The 20,971-nt window shown below is 27.2% G+C and overlaps 2 protein-coding genes across 2 annotated transcripts in view; one reads left to right on the plus strand and one right to left on the minus strand.

Annotated features, from left to right (window-relative positions):
* Positions 1–14,203, minus strand: part of LOC135923134 (multidrug resistance-associated protein 1-like) — a 48,589-nt gene extending 34,386 nt beyond the window's left edge. The window contains exons 1-2 of the mRNA XM_065457725.1: positions 14,122–14,203; positions 13,897–14,076 (exon numbers count right to left, since the gene is read on the minus strand). Coding sequence (XP_065313797.1) covers positions 13,897–14,076; positions 14,122–14,169 — 228 coding nt within the window. The 5' untranslated portion in view covers positions 14,170–14,203. The remainder of the gene's footprint in view (positions 1–13,896; positions 14,077–14,121) is intronic.
* A 5,069-nt stretch (positions 14,204–19,272) lies between these two features.
* LOC135924534 (uncharacterized) lies at positions 19,273–20,442 on the plus strand. The gene is made up of 3 exons (XM_065459594.1): positions 19,273–19,642; positions 19,794–19,934; positions 19,982–20,442. Exons 1-3 carry the CDS (start codon positions 19,273–19,275, stop codon positions 20,440–20,442), a joined length of 972 nt encoding a protein of 323 aa, XP_065315666.1.
* The last annotated feature ends 529 nt before the right edge of the window (positions 20,443–20,971 follow it).

Consider the following 20,971-nt stretch of genomic DNA (forward strand, 5'->3'; position numbering starts at 1 on the left):
TCTCACACTTTTTCTTACGTTTTTAAATTTTTTCAAATATTTTTAAAAACAAATATAAAATTTTAAATTAATTTTATTTTGAATTTTATATTGAAATATTTAAAAAAATTGTAGTATTTGTTAATGGTTCAACTAACCAATCATATATTTTTTAATTTATATTCATTTTTAAATTTATTTTAACATAGTTTATAATATTAAAATTAACATATCAAATTCATATTCATTTAATAATTACCTACCGACAATACAAATTCAATTTTTGGATAGTTTATCAAGTATAATATGAATTTAAATAATAACTATTTGGATTTTATAAATCATATATTAAAACTAGTAAAATTTTAAATTAAATAAATTAATTATACATACACTCACAAATTATTAGTTTAATTTAATTTTAGATATTGCTAAATTATTTATGAAAATGTTCCTGAATCTAATTAATCAACTCTAACAAAATGTTTTTAGATATTTCATAATTTGATTGTTAATTTAGCATCTAAGTTAAATTAAACTAATTATAATTTGTGAGAGCTTCCTGTATTTTTGATTTGCTAATCCATTCTGTAACAAGTTCAAGAAATAGAAAAATGAGGGTTTAAAAGAAAAATTATAAATTAATTTTACTTAATTATTTCATAAAAATGATCCTGAATTAATCAACTCTAGCAATTAATGTTTTTATATAATTCTTAATTTGTAGGTAATTTATATTCAGTAGGTCAGATTATTGTTTTTAAAAAATGCTAACTTATAATTTGATTTATTCTGTATCTATACCTCATTATCTAAAAATTTAATATAATATCTATTTCTTGAACTTGTTTACAGAATGGATTTGCAAATTCAAAATATTTAAGGAAACTCTCACATATTATAATTAGTTTAATTTAACTTAGATATTGCTAAATATACAATCAAATTAAGATATATCTAAAAACATCAATTTCTAGAGTTGATTAATTAGATTCAGGACAGGAACATTTTTATAAAATAATTAAATAAAATTTTTAATAAAGGTAATTTATATTCAGTAGGTCAGATTAAAATATTTAAAAGAATGCTAATTTATGATTTGATGTATTTATTCTGTATCTTCTTAAAAACCTCATTATTTACAGAATGGATTTTCAAATTCAAAATATTTCAGGAAGCTCATCCTCAACCTCAAGTTATAATTCTCAAGATGAAAAATTGAAATATAAACCAGGAATGTGAACCCTTCGACAAAAAAAACGGGTCAGGGTCCGGTAATAAATTTAAAAAGGACCCGGGTCCAGGGTTCGGGTTCAGAGGAAACATAAAAATAATGACTCAAAATAAGACTTTTTTTCATTCATTTTTTTATTATACTTCAATATATACACATTTATAATTCGAAATGAGATAATTTATATTTTAAATATTTTATTCAATCGCACAATCATGATATCTTCTAAAATATCATCCTTCAGATTTCCACGTAAATTAGTCAACGATGAAAATCCACGTTCCACGCTTACCTAAAATAGATAGTCATTTTTATAATACATAAATTATTGTACTTGTGTCGCCGGTACAGCCATGACGATTCTAGAAAAGGTATATAATTCTGGATATATTGAAAAATTTTCCTCTCAGAATTTTAAAATGTTTGCATCTCTATTTATTTTCATAACTTCCGAGAACTTTTCTATTAAGGATACAATAGATATTTTCTGCACCTTTTTATCAGATGATAATTTAATTTTTTTTCCTCTATCTAATAGTAAAATTTCGAGATCATCAATATCATTATCATTGTTATCGCTACAACCAGTAGATATTGTTGTAACCACCAATGTATTGTAAATAATAGAGTTTTGGGTATGCCATAAATCTTCAAGATGGTCTATAGTCATTTGTTTTTGCTCACTACTTAATAAAACCTGATATCGCGGGTCTAAATATATAGAAGCATATATAACCCTATTTTATAAATATTGTTGCTCTCTTATTTTCGTATTTTCTAATACTTCATTTGAAAAAGAACTTGTTAATCTCCCTAACTCTAATCGACATCTTAACCATATGCCATAAAAATCCGATAAACATAAATGTTCTGCTTGCACTCTTAATGTTGTTATTTTTAAAGGAACCAGCACAATAGTAAGCTCTTTTACTTGATTCCAATCATCTTCTGACATAATGATTTCACATGCTCCTATTATAAAATCATTACAGAAATCTTTCAAACTTAATAATCGCTCTAGCATCATACATATATAGGACCAACGTGTTGTGCAATCTAAAATTGCCATTTACCTTTTCATGGATTTTAATATTCTAACAATTGTGGGACTTCTTAAATATTTTACAACATCCCTTGCTTTATCAATTATAGTTTTAAAGTGACTATTTTTTAGGGAGATTCCACGAAAAAAATTATAAAAATTTTACATTATTTTTTAAAAATTATAAAAATTTTATATTATTTTTTAAAAATTATATTTTTAAATTAATTTAAAAAAAAAATTTAAGTTAAAATTTTTTAGCACCCTGAACCCTTGGACCCTCCACTTTTTAAAAGGGTCCGGGTTCAGCCAAAATACGAGGGTCCGGGTTCACATCCCTGATATAAACAAACCAAAAAGAGGAAAATATATAAGGTAGGTTATAATAAAAGTTGGGAACAAAAATATGAATGGATAAATGAGCATTCAGGATCGACTGTAAAATGTAGTATATGTGCATCATGCTTTTCAATAAGCCATAGTGGGGAGTATGATATAATCAAGCATATGAATTCTAACAAACATAAGCTGGTAAATGAACAATCTACAACCAATACTACTATATCATCATACGTAACCAAATATTCTAAGAATGAGACCTTGTGCGTTATTGCTGAAACAACATTCATATTTTCATGTGGCAGAACAAAAGGCTCGAAAATAATAAAAAATATTTTGGCACCTGAAACAAAGGCAAATATTATAAAAGATCTAAAAAACAATCATCCATTTTCAATACTAACGGATGCATCGAATAAAGGTAATATAAAAACATTTCCCTTATTACTTAGATACTACAACAAAAATAATGGAATAAATGTTAAAGTACTAAAAAAAATTTCGTCTGACAGTGAAACCTCTCAAGACATATCTAGATTTTTGCTAGAAAATTTAAAAATCGCTGGACTTGATATTTCTAATCTAACGGCCTATTGTGCAGATAACGCTTCTGTAAACTTTATGAAAAATCAAAGTATTTGGACAGAATTGAAAAGTCATAATAATAATATTATACCAATAGGCTGTATATGCCATATTCTTCACAATTAGTTCAAAAAGGCCTTAATTTTTCTCAAATATGATATTGAGAGTATAGTAATAAAATTCTAAAATGAATTTAGCAACTCGACAAAAAGAGTTAGAATTTTAAAAGAATTGGTAGAATGGTGCGATTTAGAATGGTCAGAATTACTTCGCCATGTTCCAACACCCTGGTTTACATTAATCCCAGCGATTGAGCGGATGCTTAAGTATTTTCAACCCCTTAAAGAATATTTTTTTATCATTATCAGTAACCCCACCAATTTTGAAAATATTTTTTAAAGATGATTTTGCAGAGGCCTATTTAGGTGTTGTCCTTAACGTTGACACTTTAGTTAATAACATAAATTTACAATTGCAATCTGAAGATGTATTAGCAATATATATACATGATCTTATCCTAAAATTAAAGAATTCATCAAATTTAAAAATTCAACAAAATTTTTATGGGAGCATTTTCTAAAAATATTTTACAACATAATAATGACGTAGAAAAGGCAATAAATTTCAATAATGAATCAAAGATATTTATAAAAAATATTATAGATTATGTAGAAAAACGTTATGATATAACAGATAATATAGGAAAATATCTTAGCCCTTATGACATTGGATAAATGTCCAGCATTTGAGCAATTACAAAAAATTATTATTAATTATAAAATACCAGATATAGATATAGATAGTCTCTTTGAGGAATATTCGCAATTTTATTCGTATTACGAAGAAAAATTATCAAAAAACAATCATAAATGCCCAAGAAAAATGGATGGATTTCCTCTGTTTATGCTTTAAATGAAGATACAATTTCCTTACATAATATTATTATATTATTCCAACGATTGAAAGAAATATACTAGACCCTACTTCATTGATATTTGACCCCTCTTGATTTTTATATTATTTTGATTCTCAAATTCAAATATAATCATTGATCTCTTAATATAATTAAATTTCTAATTATTTTTATGTTTTAAAAAATTGTCACATAAATAAAGTGTTGTTACATGACTCGATTTAACCGATCTTTAAAAAGTCAATATTTTGGCTAAATTAAATTATCCAAATTTGAAGAATGAACCCACTGTTGACGTAAATATTTAGACATCTATTTTGGAAATTTCGAAGCGTAGGTAATGATATTTTGGTTAAAATCTTGATTTAGCCGTTTTGAAAAAAAAATTGTTAAATAGAACCATCTAACACAAAATGGATTACACCCATAAGATCACCAAAATGTTGCATGCTAATATATTTATCCTATTTTTAAGAAAAGAGGTACTAGAAAAAAATTTCTTAAATATCTGCATGCCACTTTTTACCACAAGAATAGACACGGTTCTAAAAGCAAAGGTAGAACAAATTTAATATAGCTGGGAGATAATATAGATATTTTAGCATATATTTTAATATTTAATAATTTAATTTATTTTGATTTTTGTTCATCGTATATATTTATAATAATAAGGATTATGAAAAAAAGAGTGTTCATGATAATTTTTTTAAATTAAAATTTCAAATAAGCAAAAAACTGTTAGTTGATGTATAAGTGGGGTTGTAATTATTAAGTAGGTCCAGGCCTATTTTTTTTAAAAAAAATCGGTGTCAGTTGTTTGGACCTAACATTTTTGTAAAAAATTTAGGTCAGATTAAGTTTATTTTGAAACAAAATTGATATATTTTAAAACAATTTGCCAGAAACAAGGCACCAATATTTTTTGATTTTCAATTATGTTAAATGTGAAAATATAAAAACTACATCGAAGAAAAAAAATTAATTTCTATATTTAAACAAATTTGGGCTGGACCAGGCTGGCAAATAATTTTTATTTGGTTAGGTTATTAGGACAAATAAAAAAAAATTATTCAAGATTGAGCTGGCTTGGACAATTTTTTTAAAAAAATTCTATCTACGGTTGAAAAATTATGCCCAATCCAGATTACTATATGCCATATGAGATCATGATATAAAAGGTTTTTGTTTTATATAATACAAAAATTTATAAATATTACCCAAAAGATTAATTTTGTTTGCAATAAAAATACTGCCCATTTTTTATTAATTTACTGTGCTAAAAAAATACATAGTTTTAAAAAATATATATATATATTGTTAACTAAAAATTATTGTTATCAATTATTATATTTTGTATAATTAGCAAATTTTAATATATTTTGAACAGGCTTGTTAATCGATCCTTTTCAAAAGATCGAATCCCGATAACGATCTTTTGAAAAAAAGAGGATCAAAATACAGTCCAGGATCATTTTTTAAAAAAAGGATCGCGATCACGCTGTATGTATCTATATCTTTTATCAATAAAATGAAAAAGATCATGATTCTCTTCAGAAAAAGGATCTTAGATACAGATACTAATATTCAGGCTTGTTAATCGATCCTTTTAAAAAGATCGTGGGATCAAAATACAGTCCAGGATCATTTTTTAAAAAAAGAATCGCGATCACGCTGTATGTATCTATGTCTTTTATCAATAAAATGAAAAAGATCATGATTCTCTTCAGAAAAAGGATCTTAGATACAGATACTAATATTCAGGCTTGTTAATCGATCCTTTTCAAAAGATCGAATCCCGATCACAATCTTTTGAAAAAAAGAGGATCAAAATACAGTCCAGGATCATTTTTTAAAAAAAGGATCGCGATCACGCTGTATGTATCTATATCTTTTATCAATAAAATGAAAAAGATCATGATTCTCTTCAGAAAAAGGATCTTAGATACAGATACTAATATTCAGGCTTGTTAATCGATCCTTTTAAAAAGATCGTGGGATCAAAATACAGTCCAGGATCATTTTTTAAAAAAAGAATCGCGATCACGCTGTATGTATCTATGTCTTTTATCAATAAAATGAAAAAGATCATGATTCTCTTCAGAAAAAGGATCTTAGATACAGATACTAATATTCAGGCTTGTTAATCGATCCTTTTCAAAAGATCGAATCCCGATCACAATCTTTTGAAAAAAAGAGGATCAAAATACAGTCCAGGATCGACCATTTTTTAAAAAAAGGATCGCGATCCTTTCCTTATTTAAATTTCTGATCGATGCAAAAATTAAATAATATAAAAAATTATGGTATAAATTTATTGTGATTGAATAATATAATATAAGTATAACAAATTAGAATATATTTATTTATAATTAAAATTAGCCTTTAATAATAAAATTTTTTCTAAATTATCATCATTTAAACAACCACGTTTTTCGTTAAATACATGTTTAGCCTTACTAAACAAGCACTCCATAAGAGCGCTTGATGGTAAAGGTGTGTTATATTCAATAAATGTTTTTTTTTAAATTAACATAATTATTAAAAATATTCACTTAATCATCATTAGAATAAAAAAAAGTGACGAGTTTTTCCAAAAAGGGTATTGATTTCATCCATGCATTCATTTGAAGGATCTGCATATGGTTGACCCTGTACATTTTCTAAATGGGCAATTACCTTTTTTTTAGCAATAAATTTTGTGGCAGATTAATAAAAGGCCTATAGAGCTTAAATTTTGGGTGAATTATTGATGCCAATCAGGCGCGTACGCAGCGGGGGGGGGGGGTCTTGGAAAGTAATTTAAATGTGGTTTTAAATGAAATCAGGAACGGCAGACCAGAAATGGTAGAAACTTTGGAATGTAATAACGATGATCGTTTTGATATTGTGGAGAGATCTGTAGTTATCCTCCGAGAATTGAAAGAAATAAAAGAAGTTATTAAGATTATATATCAAGATATAAATAAATTGGTTATTGCGAATAGTAATGGTAATAAAGGCCAAATATGTGGTCCGACATGGTCAAATGGAAAAAATATCTCCGTTGAAAAAAATGGTTTTTCTGGTAATAAGAAAATCTTAGAAGATTTGAAATGTACCCGCTGTGGGTATAAGGGTCACAAGGTAGAGACCTGTGTGGTCAAAAAACAAAATTTTCGTGAGGGATTTCCGTATTGACACTGAATTCTAATGTTAGAAAAATTTCTGGTACCAACACGAATAAATTTGAGGTTCTACAATCGAATTATGGTAAATCCCGTTTGTGTTTTAAATGTAACAAACAGGGACATGTAGCCATAAATTGTATCAAAAATTGACTATATGATTGCCAGTGTAATCATATAGTAAGTAGGAGATCGGGAGGTAGAAATAATAATAAAGTCATGCTGAAATGAGATATGATTCTCGTAAAAGCTGTGGTTTTAACAGAAATTTTTTTTATCCAGATGATAAAAATAAAAATAATGAAGATTCTAATAATTTTAAATGGGAGAAATATCCTAAGAGTATTGTTAAATATTCCAATAAAAGGGATGTTAATACTTTCAGATGGAAAAAATATCCCAGTTATATTGCAAAAAAATATAGGAATATTGTTAATGAACCACTAAATTCCGAGTTGAATTTATGTTCAAATGTGAATTCTCATGAAACTGGTGTTTCAAATGAGATAAATATTGATCAGTCAATTCAAATATATGAAATTTTAATGACTGAGCGATTAGTCGAACCTTGTCCTTGTCCGAGAGTTACTGTAAGAGTTGACTCTAGGAAAATTGACATGTTCGACACAGGGGCTAGCATTTCAATAATGTCTTGGAAAAATTATTATAAGTATTGGCCTGGGGCATACTTGAAAAAGAATCTATGTGCGTCAGACAATTTGACGGGTCGGAAATTGTAGTTTTGGGAAAAACTAAGATGGGAGTAATTTTCCATGATACCATATTTTTCCTAGATTTATGGGTAGTAAAGAAAGATGTGGAAACCATAATGGGGTGGGGATTGGATTGTTCAGTTAGGTCCTTTCAATAATTATTGGAATATTTTTGCCATACATAAGGGTTGGGCCTTAAATGAGACTAAAAACAAAAATATTGCTAATAGTGCTCGAGAAAATATTTATGAAATAGAAGGGACGGGAATTAACCGTAAAAGAAGAGAATTCAACCCTTAATTCTGATAGATATGTAAATTCCACGGAATTAATGGTTGAGGACAATATTAGCATAAATGAAAACCCAATGGTTGCTATTGATAGTAATGAATTACATAAAATGCGCGAAGATATATCTCTTTTAATGAAGAGATATGAAATAATTTTCGAGACCAAGTTAGGATGTCTTCATGATTATCAAGTGGATGTAAAATAAAAAGGTTCATGAGAAATACTCGATTTTATTTTTAAGAATGAATCTTAAAAGTACTAATTAAACGGTTTATATCGTTGTCAGGGTTCAAAGTATTTGGTCATATTTTTATATTGTTCAATTTATAAAAGTTTTGGTGGTCAATTTCGGTCTAATTAATGGTTCAAATTAGACAAGGGTTAAAAAATTGTTTGGTATGAGCTTGTACAAAAAATAAAAGAAACAAATTTTTGTATCTGCCAGATAATAGGGGCAATAAATTCATTTTTTTTAAATGAATAGAAAAGTTTTGTTTTTTTATCTTTTCTTGAATGAATAGAAAAGGTTTTTCAGGGTATTAAAAAGTTTTTGTTTTCAGAGTTGGTCGAAAAGTTTTTTTTTGGTCGTGTTATGTTTGATTATTCACATTGATAAAAATTTATTTTTTCGATCGGCGGTGTCTGCCAGTTGTTATTTTTTTTTATCTGGTTTTATGTTGTAGCCAGACATAAAAGTATATATATATTTGTTGGAGAGAAAATACAATATCGATTTAGTAAATGACTTTTTATCATGGTACTTCATAATGTGTATTGAAATAAGAATCTTAAACATGTGGTAAAAAAAATAATTTTTTTTTCTCTCCCAGCCCTTCTGTTGTATATTTTTTTTTCCCCTAACTTATTTTTATTGGAAGTTGCTTCTAATTTTGTTATTAGTGTTAAGGAATGAATAATACTGACCTGGGGATTCGCGTGACTGGATTAGTTGTGGATAAAAAAAAATTTTGTGGCATAAATATCATTAGTATTTATTTTTTTTCGGTCACTTACGATAATTTATTTTCTTTTATTTTTTTGTGTTTGTATTTCACTTATGTATTTTAATGATTTTGTTTTAAAAATAAATTAATTCTTATAAAATAATAAAAATATAAATAAATTGCCAAAATCACATGTGAAACGTATTCCCCATCATCAGACTCGTGTCAAGTTAATTATCAAGCCAATGCTCATGAATTATCGTTTACTCAACCTTTCGGAGCAATGACAACCAAGCCCCGATTACGATGTATGACGTCAATGTAGACAAATAGAGATCAAATCCTTTTATGCTATGGGCATTTTATTCGGTGGGGCTACATTTCTCTACGTCGCCGCTTTTCACATCTTGCCAGAAACAGGCTTTTCGAAACATTCGCCTCATAATAATAACGTCAATCATTATTCCAAAACTCCACGAAGGAATACCACAGTACCAACAATGATGAATTTAGGCATGAACATTCTTTATTAAGAATGGATATCGCAGACAAAAAAAAAATCGAAGTGGAAAACGAAGCAGATGATTTGACAAAGATTTTATTATCACCGAAAAAACAACTTAATGTTAATGTTTAAAATAATATTAATGACGATTCTGAAATTGGATGTTTCAGGAAATATCTATTGTGCCTTTCGGGTTTGGTGTTTTCCATAGTTATATCCACTATCACAACGGATCATTCACGTTGAAAATTAGCTATTTTTTTGAAATATTTAAGGTAATCCAGATATTATTGAAATTAATCAAATAAAATCGAAGGACTTTATAAAATTTTACTAATCTGTTATAGCAATATGGTAAAAAAAATAAAATGCTCAATTTCCAATAAGATTAAAAAAATCATAATCGGATTTTTAAAGAACCTTTTAAAATACGGTCACAAATTAATTGATCATGCAACACCGTTATATATCGATCATACATTTTTTTTTGGATACATGCCATTGGCCCATAAAGGGGTGGCATGTCGTAAATTATAATATTTTTTTTTATATATATTTGAAATGTCAATCATTTCAAATTAGATTTTTGTGATATTTTTTTTTATCGTTTTTGATGAAAAAAAGATTTTTACTATCATTAATTTTTTTATGAAAAATTATTAATTGAATTAATTTTTGTGAAAAACTTATTGAAATGGATTAATTTTTTTATGAATATTAAAGAAATAAAAGTGTATAAAAAACCCTTACGTTTCTTTGCGATTTTTGTAATTTGAAGAAGTTATTTCTATATTTAGATCTTTGCCAGTTTGGATTGTCTGCTCAATTTTGATAGTTATTTTTATTTAGTTTTCTTTTTTTGTCATTTCAGTTTGTTTTAATTTCGTATTTTTTTTTGACTAATTTCGATTTCAGGTTTTCTGGCGTGATATTTATTTATTATATTCAAATTTTTAGTGGCGTAATATTTATCTACCATTTTTAAATTTCTAGTCAAATAATAACTGAAACTCCTTGTCCAACAGGGAAAAAGAAATTGCAAGTTTGTCCAACGATATAGAGTCTTCGCCATCAAGTAATAACCGCTTTTATGGAGTTAGAAGAGTCGATTATTTGCTATTACTGAAATATCACAATGGGCTGAAAGAAGTATTTCCTCAGAAGCAAGAAAATTATTGGAATAAATGCTCATTCTAAATTTTTTTTCTGATTAGAATGTATTATTTAATTATACAACTATTTTAAGTATTACTTTTCAAAAACATGACATTGACTTGATTAAGAAGATGAGAATAGCGGAGAGCATTTTAACAGAACTCAAGGAAATTAGGGCTAATGTTGATGAAGAATTTCATATTTTATATGTTATTGTTGAGTCAACAGTAGAGTTATACGTGTTTAATATTTGTCTCCTTCGACTTGCAGCAAGGCAAACTCATCGTTAAAACATTAATATGGGATCAGTAGAAGAGTATTATAAAACAAATATCCCCTCTCTTAGATATATTTATAACCCAAATAAATGAATGGTTTTTTTATCATGCAGCACTTACCAATCTGCAGATATTACTTCCACAAAAGCCTTATCAACCTTTTTCAGATGGTGATAGAAAAAAAAATATTTGTTATATTTTATCATGAAGATGTTAAAGTATCTTATGATGCCTTATTAGCTGAATAACTATGTTTATAAAATTAACTATGGTTTGATATAGCCCCAAAAAATGCTATGAATGCTTTTGTAACATTTAAATTATATTCCCAGTGTATTAAAAGGGTTTATATATTAGCCACTCTTCCCATTAGTAACTAATGAGAACATTCTCTTGAATAACAGAGCTCAGCAGAGGTAATTTGCAGGGCACGGCCCAGATTTTTTTTTGATTTTTTACAGCCCGGCCTGGCTTTTTTTAAAATAAAATTTTCAGGCCCGGTCCGAATTTTTTTAAAATAAATTATATTTCTTTTTGATTTTTATAGCTAATAATAACGATTTCAAATATAGGCTGTTTTAAAATATAACCCCAACCCGGGTGTATTTAAAAAATTAAAATAGTCTCTGAAAAACATACCAAAAAGTACAACTTCTGAAAGTAGATTGAAAGGTTTGAATTATTTGAATATTCATGGGAATTTGACGACAAGCAAAGATGAGATAATTGAAAAATTAGCTAAATCCCAACGAAGATTGGATTTTACATATAAATATATAACATACTAAATACAATTATTCCTAAGAAACTTTTTGTGTATTAATTTATATTTCCAACATTTAAATTTTTTATGTATATAAATTTTAAAGGCTCAAAAAATTCAAATTTCTATTTTGGGTCATTTAAGTGATTCATTTATAGTGTGGTTATATTCACTTTATATTTTATAATTCACATTTATTTTATAGTTTTTCTTTACCGCCAGTTGTATCCGTTTAATATTTTTAATTCACAAGTTTTTTATATAAGACATATATTTTTTTATAATTCACATTAATTTAAAATTGTGTATTAGAAATAGTTATTAGTTCTAATAAATTTATGCCTGATATTTTTAAAAAACAATATTTCTTAAAAAATTTTATTATCCCGCCCCACAGACAAAATTCCATGCGGCCTGATGCCAATATATTATTGTCATCATAGAGTGAAGGAAATCTATAATTTTTATTATATGCATATTATTATGATCTTAACAAATAATAAAAATTGTATTTTTAAAAGAATTAAATACTTCTAAATGCCTCCTTAAGTTTGAACTGCTAATCTTTGAAGAAGATATTTTGTTTTTGCATAAAGAGCATTTTGCATAGATCATTGTATGGTACTTCCATCCATTTAACATAAAGTAAAATACTTACTTAAATTATGAAATGGTAAAAGATTCTCTTTCTCACTTATATCTGCTGTCACATCAATAGAAGTAGATGTATCATCTTCTAAATCTATAATGGAGGACCAAATTAAAACCTAGAATTTATATTATAATATAGTTAATAAATAAATATAACTTGTTCTTACAAAAAATTTGGTTAATGGTTGAAATATAAAATCTGGTGGAATGGTTAAAATATGATGTAGATAGATTTTTTTTTAAAAATAATATTTAAATTTAATTTTCAAAATTTTTATTTTATTTATTGCTTTTTAAGTAAAAAAATAATTTTTAAAAGGATCAGGATCAAATATTTAAAAAAATGATCTTGATCATGACCCACAATTTAAGGTCAGGATCTTAAATCCAAGAAAATTGACAAATTTAGGATAATCCAGGATTGGCGATCTTTTGATTGGATCCTTTAACAACTCTGATTTTGAATATAGTAAATTTAAATATATTTTTTAAATTAAAATATATTTCTAGCATTTCTATTTAATGTTAAAGTGAATCATTTATTATAAAATCTACATTTAATATACAAATAATATAATATATGAATTATTAGGTTTATATAATCATCTAAAATATAATCTTATAATTTATGATAGAATTAATTTATAAAAATAATGATTGTAAAAGTGTTCGCATTTCTTTGACCATGTCTATAATTTAATTGTATTTAGTGAAAATGTGATGTTACTTATTTCTCTAAATCAAAATACTATCAGGATATGTATCAGAGACCTTCATTAAACTCAGTCCCTGGCAAAAATTATATAATTTTAGCAATCTAAACCAAAAAAAATTATTAGCTGATTTTTTTAACTAAATTTTATATTTAATCAATTGAAAAAATACTATAATGGAGTGTTTAATATTCATTCACTGCTCATATTTTCATTAAGACTATTTTAAAAATAGAGACATAATAATTTTAAATAAAAACATTTTAAAATCCCAAAATTTGGGCAAAATTGGACCTGAATATAAATTTTTTTCCAAATCTTGGCCATGCTTAAAATTTTGATCTCTGTAGATCTCTGACATATTGATTATTATTTCACATGGTAATAGTTTACTAGGATTGATATTGAGGTGGCAAGATAAAAAATTCCCTACAATTTTATAAAAAATATTTTTTTATTCATTGGAAAGAGGGAGGGGATTCCTCATTCACCTTAATGTCATCATGATTAAATAATATAAAAATAAATATAACTCACTTTACCCATTTTCATGAACTCAAATAGCTATTTTTATATAATTTGTTTTTTAAATCATAAAATATTTGAAAATAAAATGACATAAATTACTATTTTAAATAATGCCAAGGCAGTTATGTGATAATGTCTATGAGTTTTGCCATATCTATATAGGTATACCAAATAAAATGGGAATGAAAATAGAATATAAAAGCTAGGCAAAAATGAAAGAACAGAATCTTGAAAGCATTTTGTTAAATCTGGATATTTATATATGGTGAAATTTGTATCCTATTTATAAATAATGTTTAAAATATTATCTAAAATAATAAATACCCATAATAAGGAATCACAAAACCTTATTCCTTCTATTTGCTTAGACATTTCAAATGCAAATTATCACATTTGTAAAAAATAGTATTCGTACCAATGACATAATGTCATTGATTCGTACCGTTAATATAATTAGGTGTTTTGTCGTGATACATTCCGACGAGCATAGCAAAATTCAGTAATAAATATTATTAAAGGGATATAGTTCAAAAACTATAAATAAAGCTTCAAAAAATTAGAATAATAGACCTAATATATTTAATGATATTATATATCATTGTATAATACATATGCTTTCAATTTCAACCCTTATAGGCATAGAAGTTTTATCTGTAATCTGATCCCATTTCAAATAAGGGTGATTGCAAGGGGGAAGCTAGAGTTGCAGAGCGTCTCTATGAGCTGGGAAGTCATTTAGGGTTTGCATCCAAATATTTAAGGGGGTTATACATTTAAAGATGGTAGTCTAGGGGTAAACCAGATATTGTTTAAATTTATTGGGGAGTTATCTTTTCAATTTTTAGATAAAAAGGCATAGCATATACCTGTAAAATCTTAATAATAATTTTATTATAGACCAATTATAACATACAATGATAATTGCTAAATATAAATTTATGTATTGCTTACAAAAATAAACATTATTTTTCAGATAAAACTTATTACTGGATAATTTCCAGCTACCTTTTTAAATATACCGCATCCGTTTAATATTTTTAATTCACATTTATTTTATAGTTTTATATATGCCAATTTATATATTTAATTTTTTATAATTCACATTAATTTTAATTTATATATTAGAATATTAGTCCTAATAAATTTATGCTTGATTTATTTAAATAACAAAAATTTTATATTATAAAAATTTAATAATACCTCCCCCTCTCCTCCCCAACAACAAAATGCTGCGTACGCGCCTGAATTCCCGTAATTTAACAACAATTTTTGAGGTATAACCATGTATCTCTGCATATTCTATCCACTTTGAATAAGATTCCATCACCAAATGTATGATTTTTTTTCTAGATCAAAGAAATCGATATGGAGACGTTCCCATGGTTTCTTTGATTTGGGCCACATTTGACCTACTTCTTTACAGAACATAGATTCACAGATATTATAGGGAATACATTTCCTTATAATTTTTTCAATATCATTACCTATACATACCAGGCCACCATACATATTTGCCAAGATTTCATTATATCCCGACCCTAATAGTAATAAATCAACAATTTTACTACGTAATTTAAAAGGAATTAAGGCTTCTATTTCCCCTCACTAAACAAACACCCACCACGGACAATTCTTTTTATCCTTAAAGTATTTAACTCGATCCCAAAAGGATAAAATATCGAACGAACAATTTTCTTTGCTTTAACGATATATAATTTCTACATTGAAACTTCCCACTAATAACAATCAACGTTGTAATCGTGTAGATAACAATAATTATCAAATATCCTTTTTGAATAAATTAATTAATGGTTTATGATAGGCGTAAATTACAAATTTCGATTAAATATTCCCGACAGGTTAAACCAAAAATGACAGCTAGCGATTCCTGTACAATAACAGAATATCGCGTTTCCACTTCTCTGAAAACTCTTGAAAAAATTAATATTGGTCTTTCCAAACCATCAATTAAAAGATAATCGTGCTCCCCCCCCCCCTTGACACATTTGTTAGATGCATCAAATCAACACCTTACATCAAATTTATTTGTATTGATGCCTAATTTTTTCTCACATTGGAATTTTCTAATACGGATATTCTTAAGGGAAAACCCATTCGGAAATTCTGTTCCTTCGCCATACAAGTTTCAACCTTGTGTCCTTTATAACCACGACGGTTACATATAATATTATTCAAAATATTTTCTGCATCAATATTTTAACCAAATATTTTGTTTTTTGAAAAACCATTTTTTATTTATTTGCCACAAAATTATTATTCATATTAATCAAATTATATATATCACAATATATAATTTTGATTATATCTTTCACTTCTTTTACTTCTTGGAGGAATAACTACTGATTTCACCTCACATTCCGGAATATCGCACGGATTATCCTTTATATTATTCTGATTTATCCTTCTTGATTTCATTTAGAACTTCTTTTAAATTAAAATATTCTTTTTAAATAATTATCTGACACCACAGTGTCTTTCTTTAAATTATTATCTACCCTTATTACTATATCGGTTAGTGTAATAGAAACAATTAGCCTCAAAGGCAATTAAATATATGATGAATTTTAAATATATATATTATTAATTGTGTACGATGATTAATTGTTTGTTTTGTAAAATATATATATACTGCGATACAAAAGGTAAAAAGTTGTTAAATTTATAATAAAAATTGATTTCATCACAATGGCGCAGTCGTTTCAAATGGAGAAATATAATATAAAGTAGTGCAATATGGAAGTTTATTTATCAAAAATGGAATTCATATTTAAAATCGCAAAAATAGAAGATAAAAAATTATTTTTATCAGCGAATATTGGATTAGAGATTTATTCTAAATTATTTAATTTGTGTTTGCCAAAGACATTAGAGGAAATATCATATGATGACATAATTAAACTTTTAAAAAATTATTATATGAAGAAGACAAACTTCCTATTAGAAAGATATTATTTTTTTAAAATGGAACAAGAAAAAGATGAAACCATCGTAGAGTATATTAATAAATTAAAGATAAAGGCAAAGACGTGTGAATTTAAAGATGTGTATAATACAGTATTGCGGGACAAATTAGTGTCAGGAATTAATAATGGAAAAATATTAATGAAATTAATTAACACGCAGGACTTGACATGGGAAAGTGCAATACAATCGCGACCGCAATGGAGACTACAGAAATGATGTCGTATGAAAAATTATCTGCAGGGAAGGAGATAAATAAAATCTAAAAAACAGTAACAAGGGAGCAGTATGACAAGTACAAACCAGTACCAAAAATTATGTGCTATTGTTGCGGAGTAGGAGATCACATAAAACCTAAGTGCCCTAATTTGAATGCCATCTCATAATTGTGGGATAAAAGGACATTTACAAAAAGTATGCAGAAGGAATCGTGGAAAAAAAGAATATATTCGAACGATAGATGTTCCAGAAAATTAGCGAGAAAGTTTTGAGGATTGGGAATTTCCAGAGGAGTCTCGAGAAAAATTTGAGGTGAAATTATTGATAGATAAAATTTATATTAAATTTTTAATTGACACAGGATCGGCAGTCTCCATTTTGAATATAGAAGACGTTTACCGTTTAAAAATACCAGTAACAAAAACGGATATTATTTTAAAATCTTATAATAATGTAATGATCAATATTAAAGGTAAGTGTATATTACCCGTTAATTATATGAATAAAGTTATATATCATGAATTTATTATTGTAAACAATGGGATTAACTTGATAGGTAGAAACCTAATAAACAAATTAAAATTAATAAAAATAAATCAATGTAATATAGTTAATGAGGTTTGGGAGGATAATATTGTACATAAATTTTCCTTATTATTCACTAAAAAATTAGGTTTACTAAGAGGTTTTAAGGCCAGTTTAGCCGTAAAATCTAACCCACAGTTTCAATGTATGAAAAGTAGACCGATACCATTTGCGTGGAAGGCAAAACTCGAAACGGAATTACAACGACTGGAATCCATGGGAGTTTTAGAAAGACTAAAATACTCGAATTTCGCTTCTCCGATTGTACCCGTATTGAAGAAAGATGGATCTTTACGAATTTGCGGTGATTTCAGACAAACTGTTAATGCAAATATTTTGATAGATAAATATCCTTTACCCAGAATTAATGAATTATTAGCCACACTAGGTAATGGGTGTAAATATACAGTATTAGATTTATCCGAAGCGTATTTTCAAATAGAGCTAGATGAGGAGGCAAAAAAGCTGTTAGTAATCAACACGCCTAGTGGATTGTATCGTTTCACACGACTTCCGTTTGGGGTAGCCTCAGCGCCAGCGATTTTTCAACAAGCAATGGATTCATTATTAAAGGGATTACCTGGAGTAGCGGTATATTTGGACGATATAATAATTACGGGGGAATCAATTGAGAGTCATAAGAAAAATTTGATAAATGTATTACAGACTTTAGAAATAAACGATATGAAATTAAATCTAAAAAAATGTGATTTTTTTAAAGAAAAGATTGAATTCTTAGGTCATACCGTTAGCGAAGAGGGAATTACGACAACAAATAAGAATGTCAATGCAATTTTAGACGCACCATTACCAAAAAACGTCAAAGAATTACAAGCTATTATCGGTATAATAAATTATTATCAAAAATTTATAAACAATTTTTCGACTATTGCCGCTCCATTATATAGGCTTTTAAGGAAAGATGTGCCATGGAAATGTACAAATAATGAAACAATTGTGATTAATAAATTTAAAAAATTAATATCAGAAGCACCAATTTTAACACATAATAATCCGGAAAAACCGATAATTCTAGCTGCTGATGCGTCTCAACATGGAATAGGATCAGTTATATCTCATATCATTAACAACGAGGAAAAACCGATTGGATACGCGTCTCGAACATTAAATGCTGCCGAACGAAATTACAGTCAGATAGAACATGAGGCTTTAGCAATTATATTTGGATTAATTAAATTTAAACAATATTTAATTGGCAGACATTTCATTATCATTACTGTCCATAAACCCCTAATATCGTTACTTAATCCACATAAAAGAATAACAGATATGTCATCAAGATTAGTAAGATGGTCATTACTACTAGCAAATTATGATTATGAATTGCAACTTCGAGGGACGAAAAAAAATAGTAATGCGGATATGCTTTCCCGGTTTCCAATTGACGGTAAACCATCTGCTTGGGAAGAGTTAGATATTAATTTAATAGTATCGAATGCTCCACAATTTATTTCAGCGTTAGATATAAAAGAACACACAAGAAATGACCCGATATTATCAAAGGTTTCACGTTAACTTACAACTGGATGGGTAAAGATGATAGAGGAAAATCTTAAATCGTTTTTCCACCACCGAAATGAACTCACGATGGAGGCAGGGTGTATATTATGGGGCTTAAGAACCATAATTCCAAAAAAAATACAAGTAAATATTTTGTATTTTTTACATATGGGGCATCAGGGTTATACTAAAACAAAATTATTGGCACAAGAGAACGTTTGGTGGCCGAATATTAACGAAGATATCGAATTACACGGTAAGAATTGTGAATTATGTCAACCAAATAATCCTGGCAATAAAACGATCATAGGGAAATGGCCCTCCGCAAATAAACCATGGGGAAGAATTCATTTAGATTTTGCCGAACCAATTAACGGAGATATATACCTAGTAATAATAGATAGTTTTAGTAAATGGCCTGAAATACAAAAAATGACGACGAATAATTTTACTGAAGTAAGAAAATTGTTGTTAAGACTTTTTGCTATTTTCGGTTACCCCAATACGATTGTTACGGATAATGGCCCTCCATTTCAAAGTAGAGAATTTAGTTTATTTTGCAAACAATTATCAATTAAAAATGTATATAGTGCCCCATACCACCCTAGAACCAAAGGAGATGCAGAGCGATTAGTACAAACTTTTAAAAAATTTTTTAAAAAAACATAATAATTATAATAAAATACAAGATTTTTTGTTTAATTATCAAAATACGCCACAAATAACCACAAAACAATCACCAAGTTCAATTATGCTTAAATTTCAACCCATAGGACCTTTACAATTAATAAAACCAGTTTATCCTCATCCATATATACCTCAGTTACCAGGTTTTTTTAATATAAATGAAAAAATATATGCAAAAGATTTTAAAAAGATAATTGGATACCAGGTATCATTGTTAAAAGAACAGGACCAATGACGTTTTTAGTTGAAACTAAATTAGGGATATGGAGAAGACATATTAATCAGTTAAAACATAGGTTCGACAACTCAGAATTAAAAAATAGAGAGGAGGGAAGAGATGAAGAAACGATGCAAACTACACCACAAATGAATGAAAATGAGCCCATACAAAACTCAATGACTAAAGACATTGATCCTATACACGAATTGGTGACCAAAGACATTGACCCAATACAAGACTCAATAAACAAAGAGACCATCATAAATGATAAGATGAAAATCGACAGTAATGAGCAAACGGTGGTAGAGAACGAAAGTACAAGCAGCCGTTATTCAAAACGGATAAGAAAACAATTTATACCGTTTCAAATCGAGAGTCCAAAAAAGGAGAGAATAGATGTAATAGAAACAATTAGCCTCAAAGGCAATTAAATATATGATGAATTTTAAATATATATATTATTAATTGTGTACGACGATTAATTGTTTGTTTTGTAAAATATATATATACTGCGATACAAAAGGTAAAAAGTTGTTAAATTTATAATAAAAATTGATATCATCACAGTTAGGTACATTTACTTATCAGAAATTTCAATGTAATGAATAGCACATATTAATAATATCGTAACTAACTGATTACTTATATCTAATTGGTTAAGTTCTTTATACAAAATTTGATAACCAAAATCCTTATAAATAAAACTTTATCAAAAATATTAGGCCTATGATTAATTATCAAAATACAAACCCATTTCATCTATATTATAATTTTCCGATGTCCTCACTACGTCATCGTGACGTCATGTCATCATTACGTTTTTATTTTTATTTTTTTTATTTGTTGATTTTACTTATTTTTTTTTTTACAAACAGATGATCCCATAACTTAAGTTTTATATGCAATTGTAGGATACCATATTTAAACCTTAAATATTCCTATAATTTATCATTACAAAAT

The sequence above is a fragment of the Gordionus sp. m RMFG-2023 genome, chromosome 2 (assembly GCF_954871325.1).
Source record: "Gordionus sp. m RMFG-2023 chromosome 2, tfGorSpeb1-WG-v2, whole genome shotgun sequence".
NCBI lineage: Eukaryota > Metazoa > Nematomorpha > Gordioida > Chordodea > Parachordodidae > Gordionus > Gordionus sp. m RMFG-2023.

Coding starts and splice junctions, on each gene's coding strand:
- LOC135924534 (XM_065459594.1), top strand. CDS start 19,273: ATGGGGCATCAGGGTTATACTAAAACAAAATTATTGGCACAAGAGAAC. Junction 19,643..19,793: donor TAATGGCCCTCCATTTCAAA/GTAGAGAATTTA, acceptor ATAAAATACAAG/ATTTTTTGTTTAATTATCAA. Junction 19,935..19,981: donor ATATATACCTCAGTTACCAG/GTTTTTTTAATA, acceptor GATTTTAAAAAG/ATAATTGGATACCAGGTATC.